The 17,737-nt window shown below is 52.0% G+C and overlaps 2 protein-coding genes across 2 annotated transcripts in view; both read right to left on the reverse strand.

Moving 5' to 3' along the window:
- RAB35 (RAB35, member RAS oncogene family) overlaps positions 1–3,677 on the reverse strand; it is a 23,324-nt gene extending 19,647 nt beyond the window's left edge. The window contains exons 1-3 of the mRNA XM_010828836.1: positions 3,671–3,677; positions 398–466; positions 4–276 (exon numbers count right to left, since the gene is read on the reverse strand). Coding sequence (XP_010827138.1) covers positions 4–276; positions 398–466; positions 3,671–3,677 — 349 coding nt within the window. The remainder of the gene's footprint in view (positions 1–3; positions 277–397; positions 467–3,670) is intronic.
- A 6,163-nt stretch (positions 3,678–9,840) lies between these two features.
- Positions 9,841–17,737, reverse strand: part of GCN1L1 (GCN1 general control of amino-acid synthesis 1-like 1 (yeast)) — a gene marked incomplete at its 5' end in the record, with an annotated part of 50,684 nt that continues 42,787 nt past the window's right edge. The window contains 8 exons of the mRNA XM_010828838.1: positions 9,841–10,563; positions 11,097–11,315; positions 12,507–12,614; positions 13,019–13,167; positions 13,501–13,597; positions 15,407–15,521; positions 15,635–15,828; positions 17,401–17,631. Coding sequence (XP_010827140.1) covers positions 10,438–10,563; positions 11,097–11,315; positions 12,507–12,614; positions 13,019–13,167; positions 13,501–13,597; positions 15,407–15,521; positions 15,635–15,828; positions 17,401–17,631 — 1,239 coding nt within the window. The remainder of the gene's footprint in view (positions 10,564–11,096; positions 11,316–12,506; positions 12,615–13,018; positions 13,168–13,500; positions 13,598–15,406; positions 15,522–15,634; positions 15,829–17,400; positions 17,632–17,737) is intronic.

Genomic DNA, 17,737 nt, shown 5'->3' on the forward strand with positions numbered 1-17,737 from the left:
CGCAGTGGCGGCCGGCCACGCCCTCTCCGCGCTCGCGCACGGCGCCTGCGCCCTGTCGGGGTCCCGGGGGCGCGGGCTTGTCTTGCCCGTGGCTCTTCAGCGACCGTCGCAGCCACCACCGCCGCCCACCCGCCGTCCGTGGCCTGCTGTGCTGGGAGCTCCGAGAGCGCAGCTGCAGCCTGGCCTTAGCTGCAAGAATCCCGGAGTGCCGGGCGAGGCCGACCGTGGCCCGGGGTGGACTTGCTGCTGTTGCTTCATCTTCAAGACCCGCAAGCGCTGCGGAGAGGGACCGACTGGCACGCAGTGACCGGGCGGGGCGGGGCTTACGCCGAGCTCCAAGCTTCTCCGGACTGTGAACTCAGGACACTCCGCCCCCATCTGCCTGGACAACGCCTACGAGGTGCTGGCTCCGGGCCCTCCACCATGTCCCGGGGCCCGTGGACTGGACGCCGAGGGCGGCTGGAAGCTGCGGGAGTTTTACCGGACGTGTAAGCTTTACACTGTAAGCAGTGTGAGTTTACCGTGTGAGCAGTGTGGCCTTTGACGGCAGCGCTGGGGCAGTCACAACCCAGCCCCGCGCGACCTCTTGGGGCCTGAGATGCCCCGTTGGTAAAGCGGACCGAGAGGTTCCAGATTCCGGGTCGCTTCCCAACTTGACCCTGGCCTGCGAGGTGAATGCCCCCGTGTGTAAGATGCACCCTTGAGATCGATAGCAGCAGCGCCCTCAGCTTCAGTTGCACCGCACCTACAGATAAAACTTCTGCAGATTGTGTGGTAGGAAGACCTGGGCCGCCGACGTTAAGCGGTATTCAGGTTATTATCAGCCCTAGGGTGGGTTCGTTGGGGTTTTTTTCCGGGTTTAAATTCCTACCTACACTAAAAATAGGTTGCGCCTACTGCCATCCTCCTTTGTAGAATTGCAGGGGGAAAATGTAAGTTACTGCTGAGTTCTGTATAGCTCTGTCCTTTTCTAATCAAGTACTTGCTAGATATTTCTTCTTGTTTTCCCAAACTTATTTTGACTTTATACAAAGTAATGCCTGTGGAGTTTTTTTTTTTTAATGTACAGAAGCTTACCAGAAAGTACAAGTTACCATTTACCCCCTCAGACCCACCCCCTCACAAGTTACTAAGTTTCTTGATACCTTAAAATGGTTAACAAATATTTGTTGAATGAATAAATGTCTTTCAATGAATTGTCTTTGCCTGTGGAACACACATGTATGTAAATTGCCTCTTCTCTCTTAACAGCATACTTAGATCTTCTGTCATTTCACAACCACAGAGCACTCCATCATTGGCATACTATAATTTGACCACTCTGCTGTTGATAGGCATTCACGTTTACAATCTCTTATGATAAACAGTGTTGCAGGGAAGATCCTTGAGTAGCACATGGGGTGTCTTGACTCAAGCTTTAAGTTGTTTTTCCGGGAGCTGAGAATCGGCCTGGTGATGACCAAAGAACATGGGCTTAGGATTTGAAGGTACTAGCTGGGAGGGGAGCTCTTCATATGATCATTGAAACAAAATGGTCCTTCTTGCTCTGGGAAAGATTAGTGGAATCCCCTTTGATTTAGCAGTTTTAGAAAATACAAGAGAAGAAAGAAGCCTCAGTTTCCCCCAGGCAGGCACAGTCCACCCTGCCCACCTGGTGAGGCAGAAGGTTGCTCTGGATCACCACCTCAACCTGCTCTGGAATCAGACAGGCTTTGGTTCAGTTGCCAGCTTTGAAATCCTGGCACCACCCCTTAAAAGCTTTTGAGAGTCTGGAAAAATCACATCAGTGTTTCAAAGCCCCCAGTTTCCTCATAATAGTTGTGAGGATGAGAGATGTTTGCAAATCACCCGGCTCCTACAGGCATATGATAAACAGTAATAGTAATGCTGTTAAACCTGAGGTCATTTTGCACTGACTCATTCCTGCTTTGGGCCATTTGCTGTTGCAGACCTTAGCACACATACCCAGGGAGGCCTCTTGAGAGCACAGCTGTAGGATACTTTGAAGAAGTGGAGCAGAACCAGCCGTTAGGAAGCCCAGACTCCTCTGATTTACCTCCGTGTGCCTTCTAGGAGGCAATGGGTGTTAATTCCTGTGCCACAGACTCTAGGATAGAGCTTTTCCCATCCAGGAGCTTTCAGTCTCATCAGAGATAAGACACACTTGTGAGGAAAAAAAAAATACAAGATGAAACAGCTGTCAGATTAGCAGACTAGACTTCAGAGGAGAGCTAGCACTTTTGATTAGAATTGGGGGAGGTGGGGGGAAGGATTTCATCCTAGAGTTCTCATGGTGGAATTGGAATTGAGAGAGCTGGGAATGGCAGGTGTGTTTTAAGAGCTGCTCTCACAGCCCTGAGGATGATGGGTGTTAGCCTTGAGGGAGAATTCCCCATGAGACAGGGTGTGTGCCTGGTTCCCCAAAGGGAAAATCTGAGCACATTTTCCTCTAGAAACATTGTTATACATGATCTAAACTACAATGCAGTGACTAGAGCTATGTTATGGTAGATAAAGTCTCTATTTAGAACAACATAAACTTTGGTGCCCCTGGAGGTAAGCAGCAGTATGTGCTGCCAATGGGAAACTTTGTTCCACTGTTCTGAAGGGCCAGCTTAGCGATGATGAGCTTTGCAACACCACCTGTTCAGACCTTACAGCAACTACAGTGGGGGGCATTGAAAGTTCCTGAGCAGAGGAGCATTATCAGAATGTTCTGGGGGGATGTTATCTGGTACAGGCACGCAGGAGGATTTTCAGTTGCAGAGCTTTAACGAAGGCTACTGCCGAAGCCCAGGTGTGACGTAACAGCAAGAAGGACCAGTACAAAATACGATATGCAAACAGTATCTACCAAATTTTTAGAAAACAGTTAGCCTGACACCTGGATCCCTTTACTAGTAAGGTAGGTATTGTGCACCTACTGGGTGCCAGCACTGAGGACCTACCAGGAGCGAAACAAAACTCCATCCTCAGGAATTTACAGTACAACTGGGGAAGATGAGGCAGTGAACATTTGAGGGCTCACAGCTGCCAGGCACTGATGGAGGAGCTGGAGAGGTGGCAGGAAATAAAGCTTTCAAGTCCCTGCTTCCATGGAGCTCACATTCTGATAGAAAATGCAAATAAACACATGTTAAAAGGAAAAACCAAAGAGAGTAAGAGGGACAGAGTATACAGAGATTTACAGGACATACAGTGATGCCCTGAAGGCAGTGGGTATATACTGTTCATTCAGTAATTCTGGTTGTGAATGAAGAGAAATGAAGGGGCTGCTGAGAACAGTGGGGTGAATAAAGTATTTTCCAGGATAGCGTAGGTAGAGGATTGGCAGCCAGTGAACAGTAAGGATAGAGTAGTAAGAATGGGAGGAAGATGGGTTAAGAGCACTTTAAAAAGCTCAACTGGCAGAGGAGAGTCGAGTGCTGTGGAGGCTGAGGGGAAAGGGGAGGGACCCTGAGTGTGAGGCCTGGGTTCAGAGCCAGCAATGCCCAGGGTGGGAGGACAGATGAGGGCTAGTGCAGCAGAGGCTGGGGAGGGACCTGGGAAATCCACAGTTCAGGCTGGTCACCAGTGGAGTCTGAACTTGAACTCTCTGTTGAGGGAAAAAGCAATTGCTGTAATCAGGTAACAGGAAGTGGGTGCAGATAAGACCAGAGGGCACCACTACCCAACATGATGGTCCAGGAGGGAGGGAATAAACGGAACTGTGGTCTCTTCTCTGACGGACCTGAGAACTGGCCCGACTCCCCACCTGTACGCTGCAGGCCGAATTGGATCAAGAGACTTGGCCCTGCCCTTTGGTCGCCCCTCTTCCAGATCAAGTGGACATGAAGTCCCTAGATTGCAGGGACCATCCTGATACCCACTGGGACCTGGACATGGTGGGCACTTGGTTTCCATTCAGTTAAAGTGCAGCCACACCTAGAATTTACAGTTAGGAGCCTCAGAAATAACCTGATTGAACTTTCTCAAGTTTGCTTTCTGTGAAGTGTGGGCCAAATTTGGGGTCTCTCATTGTAACTCAAGGTCAGACCCCCTCCCATTATAAGTAGGATTTTTCTCCCATCTTCAAGATTCAATCAGAATTTTCTAACTGCGGTCTAGAGACACCAAGGCCCCCTATGAGACTCAAAGGATTTGTGAAGCTGAAACATTTTCACAAAACTGAAATGTCATTTGCCTTTTCCACTCATTCCTTAAGAGGGCATGGTGGAGTCTCCCAGGGCTGCACTGAGCAGACGTGAGTATCCAGGAAGTGCAGAGGCGTGCAAAAATGCAAAGCAGTGCTGCCCTCCTCAAACTTAACACTTGCTATATGGTTATCTATGCTAATGTGTAATAGATTTATTTCAGGTGAATTAATGGAGCTTCTAAAATTGACCAGTTTTGCTAAGATGGTAAGTATCAGTAGGCAAGTTGCATATAAGCAAGAGTTCTTTGGGGTCTGCCACCATTTTTCACAGTGTAAAGGAGTCTTGGGGCTGAAATATTTGAGAAACACTGTGTTAAATACTGCAGTACCCCAAGCGTCCCACTTCCCTTCTTTATGAGGGTCTAAATGGTAGTTTGTGACCCAGATGCCATCTCAACCAACTCTCAGAGCAGCTCACAGTGAACTGGTGTTTCCATGCAGACACACTCAGGAATCTCACCCAGAAATCCCACTGAGCTGATAATCTTTGGACTAGTTTTTCCAGTTTCCTAAGCTTTGTTACTATCAACACCTTCCTTCCTGCAGGGAACCCTCCTAGCAGCTCAGAACTGCCCAATGAAACAACGGGGCTCCACCTCTTCTAAAAAGTGAAACCCAGTCACTCCACAGAACCACACGCCAAGAACTTGACTTGTTTGTTAAATTCGCCTTCCAAAGTATTTTTATAATATGACCCTGGGGCTTGGTGACCACAGTATCAAGAAATGTGGGTTTGCTTTTCCAGTTCTGCAGCCAACTGGCCACATGACCTTTGAGACGCTCCCTTCCTTCCCTACCTCAGTTTTGTTGTTGTTCAGTCATGTCTGACTCTTTGCAACTCTATGGACTGCAGCATGCCAGGCCTCTCTTCCTTCATCATCTCCTGGAGTTTGCCCAAGTTCGTGTTCATTGCATCAATGATGCTATCCAAGCATCTCATTCTCTGATGCCTCTTCTGCTCTCGATCTTTCCCGGCATCAGGGACTTTTCCAATGAGTTGTCTGTGCACATCAGATGACCAAAATACTGGAGCTTCAGCTTCAGCATCAGTCCTTCCAGTGAGTATTCAGAGTTGATTTCCCTTAAGATTGACTGATCTCCTTGCTGTCCAAGGGACTTTCAGGAGTCTTCTCCAGCACCACAGTTCGAAGGCATCAATTCTTTGGTGCTCTGCCTTCTTTATGGTCAAGCTCTCACCACCATACGTGACCACTGGGGAGACCACAACCCTGACTATATGGACCTTCGTTGGCAGAGTAATGTCTCTGCTTTTCAACACACTGTCTAGGTCATAGCTTTCCTGCCAAGAAGCACTCATTTCTTGACTTCATGGCTGCAGTCACCATCTGCAGTGATTTTAGAGCCCAAGGAGAAGAAATCTGTCACTACTTCCACCTTTTCCCCTTCTATTTGCCATCAAGTAATGGGGCCACATGCCATGATCTTAATTTTTTTTTTTAATATTGAGTTTTAAGCTGGCTCTTTCACTCTTCCTTCACCCTCATCAAGAACTCTTTAGTTCCTCTTTGCTTTCTGCCATTAGAGTGGTATCATCTGCACATCTGAGGTTGTTGATGTTTCTCCCTCCTGTCTTGATTCCAGCTTATAACTCATCCAGTCCAGCATTTCTCCTCATAAAACAGGGGCTGGCTCCCAGCCTCTCCTGCTTCAGCAATGACAGGACTGCTGTCCAGCCCAGGCACAGTGAAGACCTGTCCACGTGCTTACGTGCCTCTCTTTCAGTGTTTCAGTTCAGTTCAGTCACTCAGTCATGTCCGACTCCTTGCGACCCCATGAATCGCAGCACGCCAGGCCTCCCTGTCCATCACCAACTCCCAGAGTTCACTCAAACTCATGTCCATTGAGTCAGTGATGCCATCCAGCCATTTCATCCTGTCATCCCCTTCTCCTCCTGCCCCCAATGCCTCCCAGCATCAGGGTCTTTTCCAATGAGTCAACTCTTTACATCAGGTGGCCAAAGTATTGGAGTTTCAGCTTTAGCATCAGTCCTTCCAAAGAACACCCAGGACTGATCTCCTTTAGAATGGACTGGTTGGATTTCCTTGCAGTCTAAGGGACTCTCAAGAGTCTTCTCCAACACCACAGTTCAAAAGCATCAATTCTTCGGCGCTCAGCTTTCTTCACAGTCCAACTCTCACATCCATACATGACCACAGGAAAAACCATAGCCTTGACTAGACAGAACTTTGTTGGCCAAGTAATGTCTCTGCTTTTGAATATGCTATCTAGGTTGGTCATAACTTTCCTTCCAAGAAGTAAGCGTCTTTTAATTTCACGGCTGCAGTCACCATCTGCAGTGATTTTGGAGCCCCCAAAAATAAAGTCTGACACTGTTTCCACTGTTTCCCCATCTATTTCCCATGAAGTGATGGGACCGGATGCCATGATCTTAGTTTTCTGAATGTTGAGCTTTAAGCCAACTTTTTCACTCTCCTCTTTCACTTTCATCAAGAGGCTTTTTAGTTCCTCTTCACTTTCTGCCATAAGGGTGGTGTCATTCAAACACAGTAATCAATCCGCCAGAAAGATCTGACTCTAGGTTGATGGCTTTTCAAAACTTGGGCTCAAAAACTTAGCATCTGCAAATTCTGGGCCCACGGTTACCCCCAGATCGGAGCACTAGCAGAGCACTAGGTGCCCACGGTTCACTTTTTGTCCACACACCTCGCTTTACTCACACCATCCACATGTGCAGCACCTCCTGTGGGCCCGGCCATGTAGAGGGCGTTACCTCACCCACTCCAGACAGCCTGGGGGGCTGGACTGTCACTGTCCAGACGAGGACATGTTCTGAGAGGTTAGGGGACGTGCTCTGGATTAACATGAAGCAGTCAAGTTAAGGTTTAAACCTGACTTCCAAGTCCATGCAGCTCCACCAGGGTGCTCTGTATGAGGATTTTAAAGAAACAGCTGTGTTTCCTTAAAAATATTTTAGAACCTGTTAGGCTGGTTCCTGTTTTTCCTATTGCTCTTACTTAGAAAGGCTTGGAGCAGTTAAAGACCAGTCCACACAGAACCCTAGTTAGAAGAAAAACATCCCCAACCGCCTGTCTTGTTTTGACATCCACTCAGTAAAATAATGTCCCCAAATCCCTACCAATGAAATAGTGTTGACTCTGCAGATCCCCTGCCCTCTCCCAAACCCTCCAGCATCTTGGCAGTGGGATGAAGGGAACAAGGGACTTCGTGAACCACGTCACACTCCCCTACATTTTAAAACAGTCTCAACACCAAGATTCCAGAGGCTCCCAAAGTTAAAAGGTTAAGAATGCTCAGCTTAGTTTTCTCCAGATTAGCTAAAGGCACACCATCTTGTCACTGCCCTTCTAACACATGGCAGACAAAGACAGGGGTCCCCTCTCTCACAAAAGTCTCAGAGAAGTGTCTTTTCTAACAACAGGAAGTGTTGGAAGTGTCCTATATACAGGGTGAGGTATGGATCAGCCTGCAGAGCCACGGGGGAAGGCCTGCGGTGGCTCAGGCCCCTGGCCAATCACCTGGAGCCGCCTCGGCACTTCACCTCGTGCACTGCAGGACAAGAGAGGCCTGCAGGACCAGTCTATAGAGTGGCACAAGACAAGGCTTGTGCCCAGCTAGCCAGCACAGCGGGAGGAAGAGCCAGGCTAAGAACACGAGTGGCTCTGGGGACAGACTGCCACTTATGACTATCCCGTGCCTCAGTTTCCTCCTCAGGAAAAAAGTCCTAACTAGAGAACCTACTCCACAGATTGAGTGTGTTAAGTGGGGGGAAAAAAAAAGCCAAACGGCACCTGTTATAATTACTATTAACCCCTAAAGGATAACTTTAAGACATATGGGGAGCTTCCATTCCAAATTCCTCATTTTGCAGATGAGAAAACTGGCCCAGAAAGGCTGGGCAACTCCTCTGAGGCTAAACAGCCCTACGAACCACCAGGGCAGATGGCTTCATTCTCTGCTGCCAAGCTCCTTCTCCTCCAGGGTGTTCGGTCTGGGCAGCTGTTTTCAGGACCGCAGTAATTGTGGGCTGGTGGGATCCCCTTAACCTGCTCCACTGGCATGGCTGTGACAGCCCTTTGCAGCCCACTTTCAGACTCAGGGGATGCAAGTCAGTGCACTCCAGGATTCTGAGTCATCTCCGTCTGTGAATCAACCTTCATCCGTCCATCCATCCTGAATAGAGAGATCTCATTGTCCTCCAGTCTCTGAATGGGAACCCGGTGTTTCTCCTTTGAAAATGTCAGTGTGTTAGTTGCTCAGCCATGTCTGACTCTTTGTGACCCCATGGACTGTAGCTCGCCAGGCTCCTGTGTCTGTGGGATTCTCCAGGCAAGAATATTGGAGTAGGTAGCCATGCCCTTCTCCAAGGGATCTTCCCGACCCAGGGACTGAACCTGGGTCACCTGCATTACGAGCAGATTCTTTACTGTCTGAGCCACTAGGCAGGTTTGGACTTTGCTTACTCAGAGTCCTCCAGCTGTAAGTACCATCAGGCTCTCCCGATTTCAGACTAGGGACAGCACACCAGAGGTGGACACAAGTGTCTGCTCTAAGATCCTGGAGGAAGCACTGAACACTTACCTCGGGCACTTCAAAGAGGCTTCCCAGCCCACAACCCCTCCCTCCCATGAGAACTCCACCTGCCTCCCCAGGGCTGACCGGCAGAGGTGACTGCAGCTGCAACTGGCTTGCTGGACATATGCCCCAGGCAGCTGGGAGCCTGCCGGCAATCATCTGAATCCCAGGAGCAGAGGACAGTTACCATGGCTACCAAAGCTGTAACCATTGGCTGCTTTGGCCGTGGGGACCGGCTCAGCTGTCCTCTCAAGGTCCCTTCCAGCCCTGGGACTCCACAGTTCCAACGAGCCCGTGGAGACCACGTCTGCTGCAAGGAAACAGGAAGTCCTGTGACACACAAGGCTCAGGCACCTCAGAGGTCACCTGTCTTATTCATCAGAAGTGCTGAGTCACAAGGCTTTCTACCTCCGCTGCATTATTAATAAGCAAAGCCTCGCTTTTGTTTGTTTTTTGGTATAGTACTTTAGGCCTTTTATAACGTGAGCTCGCTCCCACCATGTTTCATTTTTTCCCTTCCTTTTACAGCTCATACCAGAAATTTTGGTACAAGTTTTGTTCCGTATTGTGACCAGGGAAAATAGCCCAGGAACACTTGCGTCACTGGGGCCCGGAGGGGCGGGCTCCATCAGACAGGACGCCTGGATCACGAGCCTTCTAAGAACCAGGAGGAAGGAAGTCATTCATAAAGGAGGCAGATGCTCAACTGCGACTTTGGTTTCCTCTTGCAATTCTGATTACAGGAATGTGGTTTGTTCTTATTCCACAGAAGGGAAGACTTTCTCTGTAAAACTCGACTCTCAGAAGCTGCCTACCTTTCTGAGTCAGGACAGAACAGGGAGGCGGCTGATTCAACCCCTAGGATCTCCACACCAGTGAGATCTCAGGTCTGACTGCAGCCCTCTTGAGATCCGGTGGCTGCAGGTATCTATGAGACTTCAGAGAGCAGGAGAGACGCCCAGAAATCAGAGTTGCCTGTGCTCACGGGGACAGCTGCACGCACCCTTGCCTTGCTCCTGATGCACGAAGCTTCATGTTTAGTGGATGTTCGGAGATTTTTAAAAATCTGCTTATCAAGATCAAATCAAAGCCTTTATTCAACATCCCTCCTTCAAACTACCTGCGTTTAAACCTATTCCCCTCCCCCAACTTGCAAACTACTAGGGCTGTGCGAGTTTTGTCCCTGTCACCTGATGGGTCAGATCCAGGTGAGCTGCACAATGCTGAAAAGCCACGCTGAGACACTGCACGGGCAGGCCTCTGCGGTTCTCTGCCCCCTCGGGATCTAGGCAGAGGTTGGAAGCACTGGCCCTGGAGCCAGAGCTCTGGCACAAGAGACCAGGAGGCAGACGTCTGAGCCTCACGTTCTGGACCCAGCCACGCAGAGTGGACAAGCAGCTCCTGGTGACCGCTGGGCGAGGCTCATGCGTGTGCTTTTTCTTGTCTTCTCCAAAGAAAAGAGTGAGAGATGGAGGAGGCAATTTTCAGTTGTGTGTAGGTTTGATTTAAGGCTTTGGCTGTGGTCTGTTGATACATTAAAATACTTTCTGGGAACGCCATCTCCTAAGCTCCCCATCAGAACAAATGTATTTTCAAAAATGAAAACAGTGAACAAAAAGGTGGAGCTGAAATGCTGATGCAAAGCCCAGCGGACGGGCCTGGGTCCGTCAGGTCAGGATGGTGTCGTCCACCTGCTCTGTGGAGTCAGCCTGGCCGGCCAGCTTCTTCAGAGACCTCCGGTTGCATTCATTCAGCACTTCCAAGCTGGCCACATCCAGGATCTTGCAGAGGGACTGGGGGGAGGAGGGAAACGAGGAGACAAAATGAGAAAATATGGCTTCAGCTTTCTCCAATCAAAGACAACACTGAACGCGAACCCAGAACTAGAACCACTGAGGGGGACCCTGGCAAAGGAAGGAAATCGAGTGGATCCAGAGACAGCCAAGACATGCAGGCCTCACACCCCGAGCCGATGATAGAGTGGGGCCTGGAGTGCTCAGCGCTTCAAAGGTGGCTCAGCAGGCAGGGGGCCGAGGGACAGAACTCTGGGCCTCAACAGGCAGCCCTGGGAGGTCTGTTACAGGTTTGGGAGCCACCTGAGATTTTACTTGGAGGAGGAACCCTGCTGCTGAAAGGAATCTCAACACCTCAGGAATAGAGGGAGTGTTTTTAGGCACCAGACCAGATGACTACCAGATGACTATCTGCCCATCAACACTCATGCCTATGGGGTGGCAGAGTACAAGCCTTAAACACTGTCATGCAGAAGGCCCACAAGACAAGCGCCCAGAAGCTGTGGGGAGGCCCGCCAGTCTCAGGCTCCCACCTGAAACACCTCCTCTCCCTGCCTCATCTTGAGGAGGTTGACAATCGCCTGGTCGCTGTAGGCCCTGACGACGGTGTTTTTATCCTTGGTGTTGTCCAGGAGGGCCTTCAGGATGGGCTTGATGGCCTGGGGGTCCAGGGCAGGCAGCGGGTCCTTGTTTGCCCACCAGATCATCTTCTCAGCCACCAACCTGATGTCACTGGATGGGTTCTGCAGACACTGTGAAGAGGAGCGTGGGCTTCCATCAGGCACATCCAGCCTGCTCCTCGCCACAGCCCAGGCTCTGCCCTCGTCGTGGGACCTGACCCCCTGCTCCCTCCACAGCATTCCCACTGTGAGAGGGCGGCTGGGTGTGTTCAGACCCTACCTCCTCCACGTCATCTCACACCACCCTCTCCTCGGCTCGGCACTCTCAGCCCACAAGGGCTTCCAACTTCCTCAAACACCCCACGCTGCTTCCTGCCTTGCGCCCCTGCACTGGCGGGTCCCACTACCTGGGACGTGCTTGCCCCAGATCCTCACCTGGTTGGTCCCCTCTCATCCTTCAGGCCTCGGCTCAGACGTCAGCCTTCAGGCATCTCCCCGACAGCCCTATCTAGATGAGGGCCCTCCCACAGGCTCTTTGTGTACCTCCGCCTCCAGAGATCTTGTCTGCCCCGTTCACCTCTGTACTTCAGGGTCTAGCCCGGCCAGGAGCACAGCAGGTCCTCAGTAATAAACACTGACGACAGCTGCATGCGGGGTGATACAGGCTCAGTCCAATCAGGGCCCTGTACACCCTCCTCTCTGGGTGTCTGCAGGGTGGGGACAGCAGCCGTGGGAGCCTCCCTGCTCAGAGTGAGGCCAGTGCACCAGGGCCACTGACTGCCCGGGAGCTGGTTACAAAGGCAGGGTGTAGAAAGAAAGGCGGGCTCGGCTGCATTTCTTAAAACGTAGGTTCTGGCTCTGTGTGCACACCAGCGTTCGAGCAGTATGCTCTATCACGCAGATGCTGAAGACCCCTCTGCCAGGCTCCCCAGCTTTCCCAAGCGGGTCCTGCAGCCACCAGAGTAGCCATGCCTGCTAATTACTGTCACGCCTACTAAAGGGAGGCAGGAAAGCAAAGATAAATTTGAACCCAGATCTGCCCCAAAGTTTGAAAAATTGGGGTACCTAGAAAGAATGCCTAAAATAGAGGTTCTTAACTTGATTTGGGGTCATGGATCTATGGGAGACTCTTGACAAAAAGTTGGGCCAAAAGAAAAAGTTGGGCAGTCTTCCAGAGACCATTCTGCACCCCAGCCCTACGGGCTCAGAGACCCCCCACCCCCCAGCCCTGCAGGCCACCCTCAGAGTGCCTGGAACACACGGACACACTTCCGGTGTCTTCTGGTCACAGATCCGTCTCATGAGCCAGGCTGCCCCACTCACCTTAATGAACAGGCTGGAGAGTTTGGCCGGCAACTGTCCTCCTCCGGTCTCGATGTGGTGCTTCATCAGGAAGCCCATGCCCCGGACCCCACTCACGGCGATGGGGATCTGGAAAGTGAGCAGAGAGCTAGACAGGGTGCCTCCGGCTCCCTCCTTGGGGCAGCAGGGCCATATACCATCCCTTCCCCAGGCATTTCCGGGGACCCTGGCTCTCCACCACCAGTCCCCACCCCACCCCTGACTACATCATCTCCAAGACCTTTTGACAGCTCTCATAAAGAGCTTCTGCCTGGCTGTGGGGCAGGTGAACAAAGCCTGAGACATTAGTTCCCAGAAACAGAATCAGAGACTTTCTGGCCTAGAAGGGACCTCTGGATGCTCCAACCCAAACTCCTCACTATTTAGATGATGAACCTGGTGCCCAGGGAGACCAAGCACTGGTCCCAGGGCACAGGAAGTTACTGGCAAGAGTGAAATTCTGACCACCTGGTCTGGCTGCCCCAAAGCCTTACCCTGTCCGCCATGGCATTGCTGAGGATCATGTCCTGGACGTCGCTGCCATACTTGCCTACGCAGAGTCTGCCAGGAGCCACGCTCACAGCCACGGAGAGAGCCAGGCTCCGCCCATGCCGAACCATCCAGTCAATGCCAGACACGTCCGCTGGGTGGAAGGACACAGGGGCTGACCTGCACCGTCTACCGCCCGCGAAGCCCACCTCCACCACCTGAGACTCGTGTGTCAGCTCGGAGCCTGGTGGCAACCCCAGTCCTCACTGCACACAGACCTCCCTGCCCGAAGTGGCCGCCGAGCGGCCATCCCTCACAGGCCACTCCCAACCACAGCTGCGTCCTCGGAGCAGAGACGCTCCGGGCTGCAAGACCCCTGGAAACTCCGTTTTGACATTTCCAAGGAGAGGGTGGTCCAGCTGCCAGAAGACCCTCTAAGGGGCAGGGGAGACAGAGAGGCCCCGAAAAGTGCACACAAGAGGCCTACCCAGCAAGTACTGCTGAAGAACGGTGCTGAGCTCCTCTTCCGTCAGAAAGGCACATAGCTCCCCCAGGCACCCGGCCGAGGAGATGCGCGTGTTGTCCTGACGGGGCAGAGAAGGTAGTGAACCAGGGTGCCACCTCACATGGGCTCCACGGGCACCAGGGCGGGAGGGAGGCGGACGCCAAGTCCAGTCTTCCCTGCAGGCACACTCACTCCCACCGCCAGAGCAGGGCTGCCACTCACTGCGGCTGCCACTCGGCACCGAGTTAAAAATTACACACCCAGCACTTAACTTAATTATAGAAAACTCCAGCATGTGTGCATATGGTGATCATCATCATAATAGCAACAATAACTGTATTTACATAGCACCTTTCTTCTTACAAGCCTGAATACTTCACGTTTATTATCTCAGTTACTATCAACAGCCCTGTGAGGTGGGAAGGGATGCAAGCTCTGCCCACAGTCCTCAGGGAAGGTGGTTAGAGGACCACTGGGAGCTCCACCTCAACCTCACCCCACCCCACCCCACTCCCAAACCTCTCATGTGTCCGCCTGTGTCCAGAGAAGCTCCCTGCTGCCCCAACGTTGTGTGGGTCTGTCCTGGGAAGTCAAACTGAAGCTCTAATCAGCCCAAGGCAATAGGGAAAGGCTGAGGGTTCTGTGTCAAAACCAAAGTCTCGTACATAAGCGCTTCCTGGCGGCTCTCCCTGCTGGCTCACTACAGGATGCTGTGCAGAGGATTTTGGGTTACGTGCTATAATATTCGAAGTGCCAACTTGGCGTGCCTCTCCCAAACAAAACAACCAAAGAACCAACCAGGGCCTCAAGGGCCCATGGGGAGGCATGAGCCAGGCCGGCACCCTGGATTGCCACCTCTGATCCAGCTGAAGTTCTGAGGGGGAGGAGGGTGGCCGGCCGGCAGTCTGGGCCTCTGAGCTCCCAGGTGTCACGCGAGGCTAAAGCTGGCTCTCTCTGACACAACACCCACTCTCTCAAAGGAGTCTATTTTAAGCTCCATTGTGGTGAAATGCAAATTGGTTTGCGTACTAACTTTTGCTTGCACTGTGAGTGGCCCTATAAAACCCTGACAGACCGTGACCAAAAGAAGGCAGAGGCTCCCTTCTGTGCCACAAAAGGCCGGGGCCTCAGCTGCAGGGGATAACCGGCCCCGGGCATGGGCAAACGAGGTGCAGCTCTGCGCAAACCCCAAGGCCTCCCTCCAGAGATCAGCCCCACAGTGTCAATCTGGTGACATGGCAGAGAGACGTCTGTCAAAGGGGAAAGAGAAAATCCTTCTCAAAGACTCAACCGCTTTGGGGCTCACCAGAGCACAAGGCAGCCAACTGGTACTTCACAGATGCTTGCAGACTGGGCCAGGAAGGCCCTTGGGACAGAGAACCAGGAATCATGGGCTCAGTCCCAGTTCTCACTCTAACACATGGTAGGGCACGGCCCCAGGTCAGTCTGCCCCTCACAAACAGGGCTGAACACCCCCCTCTGGACAGACACCAGACACTGTTTCCTCGGGGCTGTGCCCACACTTCATTCACCTATGGGCAAGGCTCTGCACATCAGCAAATGTTTCTCGAGCCAAAAAACAAAACTCTTCATTTGACAACTGGGGAAATGAGGGGCAGAGCAGGGGAAGCGACTTAAGACTGGAGAACAAATGAACGAGACCTGGGACTTTAGAAACCTTAGGTTCCCTTACCTATATGATACGTCGTCCATATCAACACTAAGTGCCTATCTCCCTCAAGACCGGAGGTGTGGCAAACCAGAGTGACACGAATGTCGGGAGTGATGATCACTCCTGACCAGGTTCTGCTTCTCGAGGCAGAGACACCAGCCCAAGGGAAGGGAAACCAGCCCAGCCCGCGCGCCCCGCGTCCACCTGCGGCAGTACCTCGTCGTGTCCCAGCATGCTCAGCAGGAGCGAGACGATGTTTTTCCGGATGACCACATCCACTTTGGCCCCCGCTCCCTGAATCACAAACCTCAGGGCCTGCAGCATGGTGTCCCTGCAGAACCAACGTGCCCGACTCAAACCCGGCTGTCCTCCACCCACGCTCCCACTGCACAGGCAGGGCCAGGCCGCCCCAGGGCCACAGCTCTCCCCGCGCCAGCGCCTCACCTGACGCCTGGGTCCTCCATGACCCGGATGCCATTCAGCAGCTCCGTGAAAAGAGGATCCACCTTGATGTGGATGGAAATGAGCTTTCCTAGCGCATCGGCGGCCTTCAGGCGCACGCCGCGGTTAGAGTCCTGCAGGGCTTTGGTGAAGGTGGTCTGCAGCTGGGGCAGGAAGGGCTTCAGGGCGATCCCGACCTGTCAGAGAGACCCCCATCCCAGAGCCCGGCTGAAGGGGAGTGCAGGCCACAGGGCACACAGGCATGAAAACAGAGCACCCCAAACCTGCGGGGCTCCACATTCAGGCTAGGAGTAGAGGCGCCACAAGATGGGGGAGCCCAGCACAGAGGGTCCCCTCAGCCTCCTCTTCTGCTTCCAGCTTCCCACGGGCGGGGAACCATCCGCTCAGCTTAGGGGAGTTCTGCCCACGTGGACAAGTGACTCGAAACCCCCGGCTCTGAATACATTACAGAGCGGGCCAGCAGACCTGTCAGTACCGTGGAAGAACATTCTGCAAAGGCAGATAAACAGATCAGGTGCCACCTACTGCACACAATCCTACAGAACAGGTGGCTTCGGGAGGTCATCCCTGTACACACGTGCACCTATGCACTGACAATCCAGTCTGAGTCCTGACCACGTACAGGAAAAGACGCACGTCTGTGACAAACTACAGATGGGTCCCAGAGGAAAGATCTACTCAAGGCTAAAAGGGAAGGAAAAAGAAGCTGTTTGGAGGCTCAATGCCATTTACGGTCTAGAGACACTGGGGTTGGGGCTGCAGGCTGCTGGGAGGCGGACCACAGAATAAAGCCAGCAAAGCTGCGGTGAGAGCCACCTGCCCACGGTGACACCTGGCTCACAGCCTGTGGGACAAACTCCAGGAGGGAAAGGTTCCATCTGGACACAGAATTCACACACACACACACACACACACAAACGGCACAGAATGGAAGATAAAGATGATACTTTAAATAAAAAGAAAAAAGAAAAAACAATTTCCAACAGAACGAGGCTGATGCTCACAGTCCCATTTTTTAGCTGGGAAGTTGCTCCCCCACACTTTTCTCACAGAAGGAAAAGAGCTACCACTCTCTTAAGCTTTTGTTTCCAAACCACAAGTAACAATTTTTTTTAACAAAATAAATCTTGGCTGTTTATAACTCTCTAGCCTAAAGGCTTTAATTATTGGCCTGTAAAGTATCAGAAATAGTTAATGTGTTGCTTCACTTCTGACACTTTGGGCAAAAACTGAAGTTACTGCAGTTGCTCTTGGACTTCCTTTGCGTTCTCTCCTCATATTCTCTTCATCTCCCTTTATAAGGTAGTCATAAAGATGGGAAATGTATGTGAACAAAGTTTCTATTGTACTCACATGGCCCTGGATTTTGTCCTTTGAATCAACCACTTCTAATAAAAGCGATTATCAGACACACACACGCTGGTGTGTTGAGTTAGAACGTGTCATTAGATGTTATTTCACCTGAGCCCCGTATCTCACAGCCCTTTGAGAGACAAGCAGTGTTGTACCCTCAAAACACAAGTGAAGGAGCAGACTCTGAGGTCATTCTGGCCACACATCTGCCAAGTGGTGGACCTGGACTTGACCATGTGTGGTGAGTCTAGAGACCAAGGTCTTTGCTCCCTCTGCTCTGCCGACTCCCAAGCAGAGCTGTCACTCTGCCTGCACAGCACAGTGGGTGCCGGTCTCCTGTGCACAGATCTGTGCTCTAAGATCCACGTGGACCAAGTGAACCTGTCAGTCCTCACCTTGGCCAGCAAGAGGCTGAGTGTCTCGAGCAGAGCCGCCTTCACGTTCCAGCTGAACCGGTCCCCCAGGATGCGAATCAGAGGGCCAGTGATGTTGACCACGGATGGCCGCAGGGCGTCCGCCGAAGTCAGGCGGATCACCAAGCCTAACGCTTTGGCAGCTTCCTCCTTCTGTTCCGGGCTGCCAGTCAGGACCCCCTCCCGCAGCACTGGAAGGATGGACGTTACCCCCTGACAAGAGAACCACACCTGAGAGTCAAATTGCAAAGGTTCTGGGCCCGGGTGTCCCCGACCCGAAGCCAGGAGCTTCTGTCAGCCACCCTCTCTTCAACTCTGT

This window comes from Bison bison, unplaced genomic scaffold (assembly GCF_000754665.1).
Source record: "Bison bison bison isolate TAMUID 2011002044 unplaced genomic scaffold, Bison_UMD1.0 scf7180017864495, whole genome shotgun sequence".
In the NCBI taxonomy this organism is placed as follows: domain Eukaryota; kingdom Metazoa; phylum Chordata; class Mammalia; order Artiodactyla; family Bovidae; genus Bison; species Bison bison.